We start from the raw sequence: 14056 nt of genomic DNA, 5'->3' as shown, positions 1-14056 counted from the left end.
TATAAAAAAGCATGTGCCTACACATGGCTTCAGTTGTGCAGAGTTTGGTCTGCCAGAATCTGCCATGCGGTGTATTATGGAAGCCCATATCCACCACATGGGGAAAACAAATTCCTTGCAGCAATATAAAATAGAATTTAAGTAACTCATGTACACAGTATACTGTACTGTTTGACCAAAAAAAAAGTCACATGCTCTAGTATTTAGTTGGTATTTTAGCTTTAATTTTCATCAAGAGTTGCATGAATTGTTAGCCAAACCACTCTGTAAAATCTTATCCAGCACATCCCAAAAACTTTCAATGGGGTTAAAGTCAGGAATTGATGAGTGAAAATGATTCATCATGCTCCCTGAATCACTCTTTCACAATTTGAGCCCGATGAATCTTGACATAGTCGTACTGGAATATGCCTGTGCCATCATTGAAGAAAACATCCATTGATGGGATAACCTGGTCATTCAGTACATTCAGGTAGTCAGCTGACTTAATTTTATTGCCGCATTATATTGTTGCTGAGCCTAGACATGACCAATTAAAGCAACCCCAGATCATAACATACCTCCAGAGGCTTGTACAGTGGACACTATGCATGAAAGGTGCATTGCATCATACGCTTCCCTTCTTACCCTGAAGTGCACATCACTTTGGAATAGGGTAAATCTGGACTCATTAGACCACATTATCTTTATCCATTGCTCCACAGTCCAATCTTTATGCTCCCTAGCAAATTTAAGTTGTTTTTTCCAATTAGCCACACAGATGTTTAGTCCAAATCCTGTAAATTCTCATCGCATTGTGCATGTGGAAATGCTCTTACTTTTACTATTAAACATAGCCATGAGTTCTACTGTCAAAATTTTATGATGAGACTTCACCTACGTTTAGTGATCTCTGATCATAATCATTAAAAAACTATTCTGACAAAATTTCTTCCACAAAACTGATGGTTTACCACTACCCTTCCAGGTTTTAGTAATGCGTTGGACAGTTCTTAACCCAATTCCAGTGATTTCAGCAATCTCCTTATTATCTCCAACCTCCAGTTATTTTCTTTGCCAAATTATTATATAATTTGGCCCTTCTGAAACAGATTTTCCACAACCACGAGATGGTAGTTTAAGAAACAAGAAGTATACACTGCATCAGTTAGGGTTAAAATAATTGTTGCCATCTGAAACATATTAATCACTGCAATTATGATCCAATCTTAGGCTCTTAAGTATCTGCTAATTTAATTCAAAAGGTGACTTTTTTGGCCAAGCAGTGTATTTGTATTTGCAGTGTATGTGACAAAGAGTATATTTATTTATTTATACATCATAAGAAATTATTAGCATTAAGACTTTGTGAAAACTTTATTTAACATTTTTGCAAATACTTTATGTTGGACTGTACGTTAACATAAGCTCTAACGTGGTGACACACAAATGCGGTATGGAGCAGGAGCATATGTAAACCATATCTCGCCATCCAAACTGGGTTCCTCATCTGGACTTTTAGAGAGAGAGAACTGCTGCAGCAGGGAGGTGAAGAACATGAAGAGCTCCATGCGAGCCAGCTGCTCTCCTAAACACGCTCTTTTTCCTATGTGCAGATAGCATCAGATAACTAGTTAAACATCCGAAGGTTATAGACAAGTAACAACATAATGATGACAAACTTTGTGATGATGCAGGCATTACATTACAGCTTATTAATTATCATTATTTTGATTTTGATTAAGTCATCTGTGCTTTTCAGATGAGGGTGTACAGAAATCAATGAATGAAGTTTAACTGATGATGTCATTATTTAATACAAATCTATCACCACAGCCACCCCAGGTTGATAGAATGAATGCTTTGAGGTTGAAATAATCACAGAATTTTGCCCAAGTTTGCTAGGTTAGTGACATCATTTATTTTAAAGATATTTCTGTGCTGTACTTTTTCTGCTACTCTCCAATGTCTTTCTGTGCAATCACTAGTGGAGACTTGCATGCCATTAAATAAATTCATTTTTCCATGTCATTTATTTTTATTTCTTTTATTTTTTTTATGTCAATTTATTAGCCTTTAATTATGAGTATGCCACTGAAACAGAAAGACTTTAAAAACACCCTCAGACCTGCTGAAAATGGTAGGAAAGCACTTTTCTTCCGAAACTGGCCATGTTCATCCAGGAAATGTTTTGGGTTAAAGGTGTTTGGTGTTTCCCATTCTTCTGGATCATGCAGGACTGAAGACAGGTTTGTTGTAATAGAGGTGCCCTAATGAAGAGAGAAGGAATACTAATGCATTTGTGCAACATTCTATTTTGAACCAAAACCTGAATATCTGATGAACATCAAATCAATGTATTTTTAAACCAACTTAATTTATCTTATACTATTCTGGAATAGAATAGAATTGAATAGAATACAATTCATACCTTAGGAATGAAGTATCCCCCTAGTGTGGTGTCTTTAGTTGCTCGTTTAGGGAATCCCAGTGGCAGAACATTGCCAAATCTTTGAATCTCGTGGATAACAGCATGAGTGTACGGCATGTTAACTTTGTCAGCAAAGCAAGGTTGACGTGACTGTCCAATAACCCTGTCTATCTCTTCCTGGACCTTTTCTAAATGGAAAAGACAACACTACTTGTCACAAAGCAATGAATTGCACAACAATTAATAAATTGTACAACAATTAATTTTAACAATTAATTAGTCTTATGGGGTAGTTGGGACATTCTTTAATATTCTTAAATCAATAAAATGCCTTCACACTCACCCTGTATTTCTGGGAACTTTATCATATAAAGCAGACCCCAGCGTAATGTTGTTGTAACAGTCTCTGTCCCAGCCTCAATTAGGTCTAGGCAAGTCACCACTAATCCATCTATGTTAAAACCAGCCTCAGGATCACTCTCTTTCTGTGAAAAATGGAAATCAATATCTGTTGAATTAAATTACAGTATGTAAAATGCCACATGTGTCTAAAAACATGAATACACTTGGAGAGAACTGTATGACCACCATAAGTAGATTAAATGACAATTGCATAATAATGATGACTGCAAATTTACCGTTTGTACAATTTCAGAAATCATAAGGCAGCCAATAATGTTTCAAAAGCAATATTAAAGAACATCTTCACGTAATCTACCTTTTTTATCTCTGCCAGGTAATTGTCTACATAGTCACGAGGGTTTGAAGGGTCCCAGTCTTCTCTGTGTTTTCGGACCTCTCCACTCAGAAAACATTTAATCTTCCTATAGTTCTCAAAAATTGTTTGGTGGGGGCCAGGTAAGTAGTCAAAGAGGCGAGGACACACATTGTACAGCTGTATAAGACAACATATTTTGCACTGAATACAGATTACAATACATTGCTAGATGCAAAAACTCTTAAATGAATTATAATTAACTCATAGGAAGACAGAATATCAGAGTAGTTTTCAAATTAATAAACTGTTTATTCATTTTAGGAGCATTTTTTAAATGCATTCTGAGGATGCCATCATGAGTCAGTACCTGTGCTCTTGTATAGCCTGTTAACTTAAAGCATTCAGTGTCCAGGCGAAGTATGTTTTGGTAATTTTCATCATGATACTCAAAGCGGTGTCCAAGTATCAAGCAGGCAACGATATTTGAGGCAGCACCATTTGTAATGAACAGAGGATTGAAAGGTCCTGTTTGAGAGAAAAACATGGATATGTATTAAATTGGACCATTTTTTTGCACTCCTCTTTGCCTCAGTTTACTGTTGCCAACTACCTTGATAACAAATAAGTTACAAAACAGAGTAAAGTTCCCAAAACAACTAGCATTGACGTCTTTCATAGAGCATGAAGTCAGCCATAAAAGAAGACACTGTGTAAAACAGAAATGGAGTCACTCTAAAACTCTTATTTCAGATTTAATTTACTGTAAATTATAAAGGATTCCCCTGAGAGACAATAAGGAAGGAACAAAATATGAACTGTATTTACACAAATTTACACATATACTGTAGGTCATACCTTTTTCTGCCTTAAAGGCATCACAAAGGTAGACACACTCTTGTTGGATACCAAACTCAAGGCTTTGTTTCCCATCTCCAAAGGTTTTCAAATGGGAGACAGTGAACTTCCTGTGCATGTGCCATGGGTATCCATTACTCAGCGCCACACCTTCATAAAAAATTTTATTATCATTAACAAATGATAATGTTAGCTCCACTTGATAATAAAATATGATCATATATAAAGATCAATAAAGGACAATATGGACTCTGTACATACCAATAGCATTAAAAGTTTTGTTAAACAGAGGGAGATCTGGACGGTCAGCAAAGGTGTCAGATTGGCGAATCAGGGCCTCGTTTACTATTTTATATCCAGATGCAATTACCATTTTCTGACTGCCCACTCTTACGCTGAATATCTTCCCATAGACTTCGGTCAACTGATATTCCAAATATAATATAACATACAGTATATACCATACATGTAACATAAATGTGTTTATATATTCAACTTGCAATCCACTAACAACATTAATGGCTAAGCATTTTTTATCCACAAATCAAGCACTAATTTAAATCAATCCATGTTCATTAACAGATTTGCCAATCAATTATGGTAATAATTTTGTTCTCACCTTATTCATGGTCTTAAAGTCCATCTTAGTGAAGATAGTTCCCAGGAATGGTACAGGCCATGGTCCTGGGGGAAAATTGGGAGGATTCTTATTTTCGATGATATCCACGAGAATCAATAAAACAAAAATCAAAATGACTGAGCTTTTAAAATCAAGGCTGTCATATATGAAGTGTAGAATCATGGTGTTGAAGGAGATGGCAGATTCCCCTTGTCTGATTGTGTGGACAACAGAGTAAGTGAGCTCTGCAGCTTATGGATGTTTATAAGTGGATTTGTCTAGGACTGGGAAATATAGAATTTGGATGGGAGGAGTGAAGAGAAATGACACAGGCCACATTCCAGGAAGATAATTACAGTTTTTGCAATCAATCCTTTGGAGACATATATGATATTTCTAGACATTTTACGAGACATGGTCATGTTTTATTATCAATATTTTTTTTTTATTTATGTTGTTTTAGAAACAACACTGCATAAGATATTTAGGTTTTTCAGAGAATGTATTTTTAACATGTGTATTTTGTCTTACTGTACTGGCAGAGTTTTTATAATAAAAACAAGTGAAAAAATCTACCAGTGCTGAAGATGTAATCCAAAGTATTTAGAATACATTACTGACCTTGAGTAATCTAACAGAATACTTTACAAATGAATTTGTAGTGGAATACATTTCAAAAGTAAACATCCCAACCCTGTATATATATATATATATATATATATATATATATATATATGTGTGTGTGTGTGTGTGTGTGTGTGTGCATATATGAACACTTTTTGCAGCATTTCTTTGCACATGCACATAACAGCATTAGTTTATCCTATCTTTCTCCACTTTCTTTTTTTATTCAAACCTCCAGTTTCATAACAGTGCTCAAGGATGAATCTGAAGAATTATTAACATGTACATGCTGATGAGAGCGGGCCAGCTTGCTTAGTCATTATAGTACACAACTTAGTAGATCTGACCCCCGGGATTGTACACAGATTTTAAAGTCTGTAGGTTATTTCTTGGTTTCATGCACGTAGCTATTTATATTATTGTCATGTAATCAGTTGTGTGTGGCAGTTCTTTATCAACATAGAGAGATAAAATATATCAGCATAGTGTGACATCCTTTGGACTCTCTGCCCTCTGAAAAAATATTAAAAAAATACATCATCTTACCTTACGTCATAAGACTCCTAAAACACCCTGATGCTGGACATTGTACGCTTCTTTTTTTTTTTTTAATTAATTTAACACTTACTGAACACTTTTTGCAGCATTTGTTTAGTTTAGTGCTTTAGCCCACAACACCACCACCACTCGTTCTCTATGACTGTGTTAGAAAGCGAAGGCAGCTACCTTGCCACCTCACTGTCCAGTCAGCCTGACTTCACAGGCAGCATTTTGTGTCTGAAGATACCTTGGTTTACAGGCTTCTGAGGTGCTGTGATGACATGTAATTATCTAAAGAAAATACGATCTTAAAAAAATAACCAAACAAATATAAATAAATTAAATAAGTACATATTTCTCAGGAAAAAACTTGAATAAGTGTATTGTATATGTGACAATTACAGTATTTATACATCAGAACAAATAGCCATAAGCATTAAAACATTGTCAAAACATTTAGTCAGAAATTGGACTTTATGGTAACATATGGAATAACTAGTGGTACAGAGTACAGTTACAGGTGTTGGAAGATGTTTGCACACAATAGTTATCAGAAAACATTATCTACTTTTTTTGCAAAGTCTTTGTCTTTTGTATCTTGTCAAAATTACAACTGCTGTGCTAAAGTAGTATTATGTATGACTGGGGGTATATGGGTAGGAAAACACAGAACCTGTCTTTATGAAGTTTCATAAAGACATAATGCATAAAACAGACCAATAATAATATTTTTATTACTTCAACTTTGTTCATATGCTCACGTAAAATGCGTCACTTGTAACACAAAATCACACTGGGGACAAACAAATGCAGAAAGGAGCAGGAGCATATGTAAACCATATCTCGCCATCCAAACTGGGTTCCTCTCCTGGACATTTAGAGAAACTGAATCGCTGCAGCAAGGAGGTGAAGAACAGGAAGAGCTCCATGCGAGCCAGCTGCTCTCCCAAACATGCTCTCTTACCTATAAGCAGATGCCATCAGGTAAAGTTAAACATTAGAAGGTCAGTGTTTCCAATTAATTACCAAGACTGTGGTGACCCCTGTTACCGATCTAGAAACAGCTGTGGCCTGTTTGATTGACAGGCGGAGTATGTGTGTGTGCTGAACATACGCATGTTCCAAAAATGCTTACGCTAATGCGCACCTGAACGGTCAAATACATTCTGCCAAAATGCCCATCTTGATGAGGTATTCGTGTAAACACAGAGAGTGATGTCTAAAGTGAACGTAAACAGCAGAGAATTTGTTTTATTTGTATTAAAATAATGGACTTGCAAGTATAAATGTAACTTAATAGACCTGCTGCCATCTAGTGTGTCATTATAATAATCAAATAACCATAACAAGAAAACACTCACTGCTCTTGACTGGGTAACTTTAGTAGCTTTAAAAGGTTTTCATGTATTATAGTCGTACAGTGAATACCAGTAGTATTTTTAAGTTGCATTTCAGTTTGAATGTTTACTTGAATACTGCTGTTAAAATCTTTTTAAGCTGTTAAAAAAAGCACTGAACTTTCTTAATTTGTCATTTTTGTTCTATTATTTTTTTATCTATTTCTATTCATTGCTGTTTTTTTATAGTTATTTTATTACTGACTTTTTACTAGTCTTGAATAATTACTTAAGAACATGATTCTTCCATAATTAACATATTAGTTAGTGTTTTTATTTATTGTGGTTTTGAAGCTGGTATTGAGAATCGTCAAATTCCACTACCAACTACTGAAAGTTTGGTATTGTGATAATGTATAGCCTTTATTGTACACGGTAGGTCTTGCTGCAATAACATGATGAAAATGTAGATCTCTTTCCATAGAACTATGTGCATCACTGCTATTAATGGTGGCGACGGAGACCTTCCTTTATTTGACTACCACCCTAACAAATTAATCATCATTTACATTTCTGTTGCAGAGAATTGAGTTGATTGCATAGGTACACTATTAGGTTGGGCATCGGCCATCATTTTTTACTCGGACAAGTGAATGACCACTTTACTTATCTGGAGGACAAGCACATAACAATGCTTAATGTCAAGCCCTGGCTCAAATGTATGCTCTAGTTAATTTTGTGTTATGACCATTTGTGAACTCTCATCTCGTTTATGCTTCATGGGTGTGACTTTTTTGCCGTGATATCACCAATCATATCTATACAACCAATGTGTTTATGATTAAATTACTACTAGAGCACAAAATTGTCTACAAGAGCACAAAGTTCTTCATAGATCTAGCCTCTTAATTTTGCTCTCGAAGTGCACCAGATTGATGCATTTATCTTTAAAATGTACGTATGCCACCAAACCCAAAGACGGTCCGAGGTCCACCCACCACAGTCTCGCAAAATCCTATGGGAAACACTGGATTTAAAACTGTGAATAAAATTGTGATGCAAGAATTCAACAGTGCATTTTAAAAGGAGTATTGTGACACAAGTACATTTCATTATATTGACTACGGTGAGTCGGATATAAAGCTTCTCATGTGAAGCTCAGGCAGTTGTTTGGATCCTCTGTTTTTAATACCAGAAATCAATGAATGAAGTTTGTCTGATTATTTTTGTGTTTCCCCCAGACTACTGGATTGCAAATCGGCACACTGAATTATTATATACAAGCATATCTCATATTGAGATGTCAGTATATCAGGTGTAATGCAAAATATTACCTGCTGAAAATGGTTGGAAGGCATCTCTCTTCCGAAACCTGCCTTGTTCATCCAGGAAATGTTTTGGGTTAAAGGTGTCTGGTGTTTCCCATTCGTGTGGATCATGCAGAACTGAAGACAGGTTTGTTGTAATAGAGGTCCCCTAATAAAAAAGGAAGAAGGGAAACTAATGCATTTGTGCAAGATCCTCTATAGAACCAAAAACTCAATGTCTGAATTTTTTACATAAAGGTGCTGCAAGTGATTTTTTTTCATGGAAAGGTATGCAAATAAATTTCCTACAGTCACACATTCCCTGTTTCTGCTTAGACTTTTATGTTGAAATTCTTGTTGCTTAGTTCCCTGTTCCCGGTGTTAGTTTTGTAGTCTAATTTTTTTTTTATTGGCTTACCCTGATTGTTTCCCTAGGTGTTTCTTGTTCCCTTGATTTCCCTTGTGTTATTAAGCCCTTGTTTCCCCTGGTTTCTTGGTCAGCCCTTGTATGGGTTTCATTATGCTCTGTGCTTTGGTCCCTGTGTTTGTCATATATCTTTATATTCGGAGTTACTTTGTTTACCCTATTGTATGATTAAAATCTGCATTTAGATCTTTAATACTCGTCTGCCTCGTTACACCTACTTCCTGAAAGTTATTAATGAAATAAGTGTTCTGGGATATCTCACCTGTCTCTGTGACCACTCTAGACCATGTAAACGGCAAACAAAAATGTACCTGCAGGCTGAGGTCTCTGATGCTTTCTGTCTGTCGTTCATTTTGCGCATTCTCATATTATTATAGTTGCAGCTAATCATTGAGGCTTAAAGCCATTTTTATGCCATGTTTTTCATTACGGTTTTCAGTTTAGGTAGGTAGCTATTTTGCAACTGTTCTGTTTGAAAACTGTGGGATGATGGTCTTTTGCTCGTGTCTGTCTCTATGGTATCTTTGATGTGTGCAGTTTTGGAAAAAGGGGAGTGGCTAATGCAATGGCTCGGTTTGTGGAAATTCCAGAATGGCAAAATCACTTACAGCACCTTTAAAATATCAGGTCATTGTACTATATGTCCACCAACATATGCTAGACAACAATAGATTAAGATAAGAACTGAATAGAATTCATACCTTAGGAATAAAGTATCCTGCTAGCATTGTGTCTTTAATAGCTTGTTTAGGAAATCCCAGTGGAACAACGTTGCCAAATCTTTGAATCTCATGTATAACAGCATCAGTGTAGGGCATGTTATCTTTGTCAGCCAAGCAGGGCTGTCGTGACAGCCCAATCACACTGTTTATCTCTGCCTGGACCTTTTCTGAATAGAAAGGATGACATTACCAGTGTAATAGGTGTGTGAAATTTTCAAGCAAACCAATTCATGCAAAGTTCCTAGCCATTTATTGAATCCATGTGAAAACTGGCTTGCAGAAATCTACTGACATATTCAATCAGCAATTATTAGTTTTGAGCTCCTTGTTGTCTACATCACAGAACACCTAAGCTGGTCTCACAAGTAAAAAAAAATAATTTAATGTGACTAAATTAATCTGACTAAGGTTATCAGCAAAAATAATTTTAATAGAAAAATAAAAATAGCATATTTAGATAACAACTCCATGTAACCACTTTTTCCAGTGTATTTTTCCTCTGGTGAAGCTGCATGCTGTGAGCTAATGAGTATCCAAGATATCTATTTGTATAAAGAAGATGTCTCAAAAAGGCCAGTTCCATTCTGACAGGCTCAAATCTTCTGAGTCATTGTCTTTTTCCCCTATACTATCTGAGAAACAGAACAGAAGCATCCAGGTAAAAAAACAAACTACTGAACAGCTGCTTCCCACAGGCTAAACGACTGTCAAACACAACCTAGTCCTTCCTTAAATATAAGAGTGCCATTCACTTTCATACAAAACACTCCTCCTGAATGGTTCATACTGTTCAGCAACACCTCTAATACTAAGTGCTAGTAAACTAATTTGATTGTTGTAAAAAAAAAAAAAAAAAAAAAAAAATGATATTGCATGCACGTATTACTTTATAATTTTATAGTTTAACACATATCAATGTCAACAAGTATTGCTGTTTGCTGTGTTGTTGCACAGTTGCCAAATAGAACTTAGAGACACTGAATTAAATACAGAACATTAGTCCTAAAGTAGGGAATTTGGGATATTATTTAATATTCTTACACCAAAAAAGACCACTTTAAAATGACAACCTATTGCCTTCACACTCACCCTGTATTTCAGGAAACTTTATCATATAAAGCAGACCCCAGCGTAATGTTGTTGTAGAAGACTCTGTCCCAGCCTCAACCAGGTCTAGGCAAGCCACGACTAAACTTTCTATATTAAAATTAGCCTCAGGGTCACTCTCTTTCTGTGAAAATGGAAATTGAATTAATTTAAATTGAATAAAAGGAATACTTTGAACAGAAATGAAAACTCTGTCATTTCCTCACTCCTCTGATTCTTTTGAAGTCTTTTTTATATAATGAAAGTCAACAGGACTGGAGTTGTCAAGCTCAAAAATGACAAAAGAGCATCATTAAAGTGGTCCAAACTACTTGTGCCATATATTCCAAGTTTTCTTAAGCCATGCATCTTTAAGTGAGGAACAGACAGAAATTAGGTAATTATTAAAAATTAACAGGTCAGGAGGTTTAGTTAATGTTCACATGAACCATTAGAATGGGGAAAATTTGATCTCAGCCATTTTGACCGTGGCATGATTGTTGGTGCCAGTCAAGGCTTGTTTAAGTAATTCAGTAACTGATTTTCAACGCGCAACAGACTCTAGTTTACTAAGAATGGTGACAAAAAAAACATCCAGTGAGCTGCAGTTCTGCAGATGGGAAAACCTTGTTGATGAGAAAGGTCAACGGGGAATGGTCAGACTGGTTCGAGCTGACAGAAAGGCTACGGTAACTCAGATAATGCCTCTGTACAATTGTAGTGAGCAGAATAGGATTTTGGATGGGTTGCAACAGCAGAAGACCAGGACGGGACATTTATTAGGACCATAGTGTTTCTAACAAAGTACTAAGTGAGTGTACTTTTATTGTGATTTTGTCATTTTGGAGTTTGACAGTCCTAATTTACTTTCATTTAAAAGGAAAAGAGTGGTCAGGACAGTTTGCAAAAATTCAACCTTTTGTGTTCTACAGAGGAAAGAAAGTCATATGATTTGAATTTAAATGCATGACTCACCTTTTTTATATATCCTCTTAGGTTGATCAAATGGCAATATCAAAAGAATGATAAATGCAAATTCGGTTTGTTTATCTTCCAGAATTAAGAATTCAGCTGACAGTATTTCAAAAACATAATTAAAGTAAACCTTAATTTTAATTACCATTTCCATCTCTGACAGGTAGTTGTCTATGTAGTCACGAGGGTTTGAGGGATCCCAGTCTTCTCTGTGTTTTCTGATCTCTCCTCTCAGGAAGTCTGTGATCTTATTATAGTTGGCAAACATTGTTTGGTGGGGGCCAGGTAAGTAGTCAAAAAGGCTGGGCCACACATTGTACAGCTGTAATAGACAACGAGGCTGGCGATGAATACAGATTATGTGGTTTAATGGGAAATAATTTTCTATTCAATAACTGTAATTTATTAGGAAGCTAGAATATCCAAGTAGTGTCTAGAGTCCCTACCCAGAACAAACTGATTCAATAAAATCTCTTAATTGTTAATGGCTATTTTTCTATACATTGTGAAGATGCCAACATGAGTCAGTACCTGTGCTCTAGGAGAGCCTGCTAACTTAATGCATTCAGTATCAAGGCGTAGAATGTTTTGGTAATATTCATCATGATAGTCAAATCGTTGTCCAAATATCAAGCAGGCGATGATGTTTGAGACAGCACTATTTAAGGTCACCAGGGGATCGAAAGGTCCTGTTTGAGAGAAAACATAGTTTGATATATGCAGTAACTTCACAAATTCTTTACAGTTGCCACAACAGCAGTATGTCTTTCAAAGAGCATCTGAACAATAGTTCACTATGCAAAAAATAAATGGAGCCATGTCCCAATCCATTTATTAGATTGAAACATTTATTACAACTTTTATTTTAGATTTTACTTGCACTGTAAGGGATTCCTGAGTATATTGAATAAGGAAGGAACACAAAAGGTACTGTAACTCTCCAGAGTTTAGTTACACATTTAGATTATACCCTTTTCTGCTTTGAAGGCATCACAAAGGTAGACACACTCTTGTTGAACACTGAGCTCAAGGCTTTTCTTCCCCTCTCCAAAGGTCCGCAAATGGGAGACAGTAAACTTCCTATGCATGCGCCATGGGTATCCACTGCTCGATATAATACCTTAATAGAATGATACATGAAGAATTTCAATAACTAAAAGTATTAAATGTTGTGTATCATTAACAAATCTTCAGCTTTCCAAATGAATGAAATATAGTCTTGTTGTTAGGCATAAAGGTTAATTTGGTCAATGAACTTACCAATTTTCTTAAAGATTTTGCTAAACAGAGGGATATTTGGACGGTCAACAAAGCAGTCAATCTGCCCAAGCAGAGCCTCCTTTACCGTTTTATATCCAGATACGATAACCATTTTTTCACTGCCCACTCTTAGGCTGAATACATTCCCGTAGACTTCAGCCAACTAAAATACAATATACAATGTATCATATTTATTACAACGCTCTCTGGAATTCTTGATTCAGATTGGTCAGTCACATGAGTCGTATATTTTTGTACGGTGACATTCAAATTTTATAATTAACTTTGTCCCATGCAACCAATTTTATACATATCTGACTAGTTTCCTGTCTCTCATGTCACTCTGCTGCCTCTTTCTTTTTATATAACTACAAGTTGTGCAATTTTTTTTTTTGGTAAGTAGCTATGCAATAAGCAGAATAAAGTCAGTCTGTCATTATCACTGATTTACAATTACGGTTTCACATTGGGGTCCTGATCACCATGTCACCCTGAGATTTTTTTCCCCCAATACCAGCTAGCTGTACATTGTGCCTTATTTACTTGATACCATATAAAGACTTTATATACCATATGTTTATACATTCAACTTATAAGACAAGTAGGTAGGAATAAATGAAAAACAATAATTAAAAAAGTATGTTAAAAGACATGCATATATAAATTTTTCTCCCACCTTATCCATGGTCTTAAAGTCCATCTCAGTGAAGACATTTCCCAGGAATGGTACAGGCCATGGTCCTGGGGGAAAATTGAAAGGATTCTTATTTTTGATCATATCAGCGAGAAGCAGTAAAACAAAAAATAAAATGATCCAGCTTTTATAATCAAGGCTGTCATATATGAAGTGTAGAATCATGATGTAGACAACAGAGTAATTGAGCTCTGCAGCCTGAAAATTAGTGCTTTGTCCAGTACTGAGAAATGTAAACATTTGAGAGGAGTGGAAAAGGATTACATAACCCTTTCCAGGAAGGGAGAAGAAAGAGGCAGTACTAGAGACCCCCATTGGAATTCCCCTGAACAGTCCCTGGTAGTTTGAGCCTGGGAAAATAAATGAATTACCAAGTACCAGTTACAAAACTATGAAGCCATTCTGCAAACTGACAATTTTGCTCTGAAGATACTGCAATATGTTCAGTAATTTGGTAACTCATACTCGTAGTCTTGCACCGC

The 14056-nt window shown here is 35.8% G+C and overlaps 2 protein-coding genes across 2 annotated transcripts; both read right to left on the bottom strand.

Annotated features, from left to right (window-relative positions):
- Window positions 1-1314: 1314 nt before the first annotated feature.
- Window positions 1315-4844, bottom strand: LOC127622007 (cytochrome P450 2J2-like). Its single transcript, XM_052095862.1, has 9 exons — window positions 4603-4844; window positions 4245-4407; window positions 3984-4133; window positions 3496-3653; window positions 3129-3305; window positions 2754-2895; window positions 2411-2598; window positions 2108-2249; window positions 1315-1585 (listed from the first exon to the last, which is right to left on the bottom strand). The coding sequence occupies exons 1-9, from the start codon at window positions 4783-4785 to the stop codon at window positions 1410-1412; spliced, it is 1479 nt and encodes a 492-aa protein (XP_051951822.1). The 5' UTR covers window positions 4786-4844; the 3' UTR covers window positions 1315-1409.
- Window positions 4845-6120: 1276 nt separating this feature from the next.
- Window positions 6121-13806, bottom strand: LOC127622006 (cytochrome P450 2J2-like). Its single transcript, XM_052095861.1, has 9 exons — window positions 13557-13806; window positions 12881-13043; window positions 12591-12740; window positions 12152-12309; window positions 11766-11942; window positions 10649-10790; window positions 9539-9726; window positions 8438-8579; window positions 6121-6730 (listed from the first exon to the last, which is right to left on the bottom strand). The coding sequence occupies exons 1-9, from the start codon at window positions 13737-13739 to the stop codon at window positions 6555-6557; spliced, it is 1479 nt and encodes a 492-aa protein (XP_051951821.1). The 5' UTR covers window positions 13740-13806; the 3' UTR covers window positions 6121-6554.
- Window positions 13807-14056: the final 250 nt, after the last annotated feature.

Source organism: Xyrauchen texanus, chromosome 28, assembly GCF_025860055.1.
Source record: "Xyrauchen texanus isolate HMW12.3.18 chromosome 28, RBS_HiC_50CHRs, whole genome shotgun sequence".
Lineage (NCBI taxonomy): Eukaryota > Metazoa > Chordata > Actinopteri > Cypriniformes > Catostomidae > Xyrauchen > Xyrauchen texanus.
This window is presented reverse-complemented; position numbering and strand designations above follow the sequence as displayed.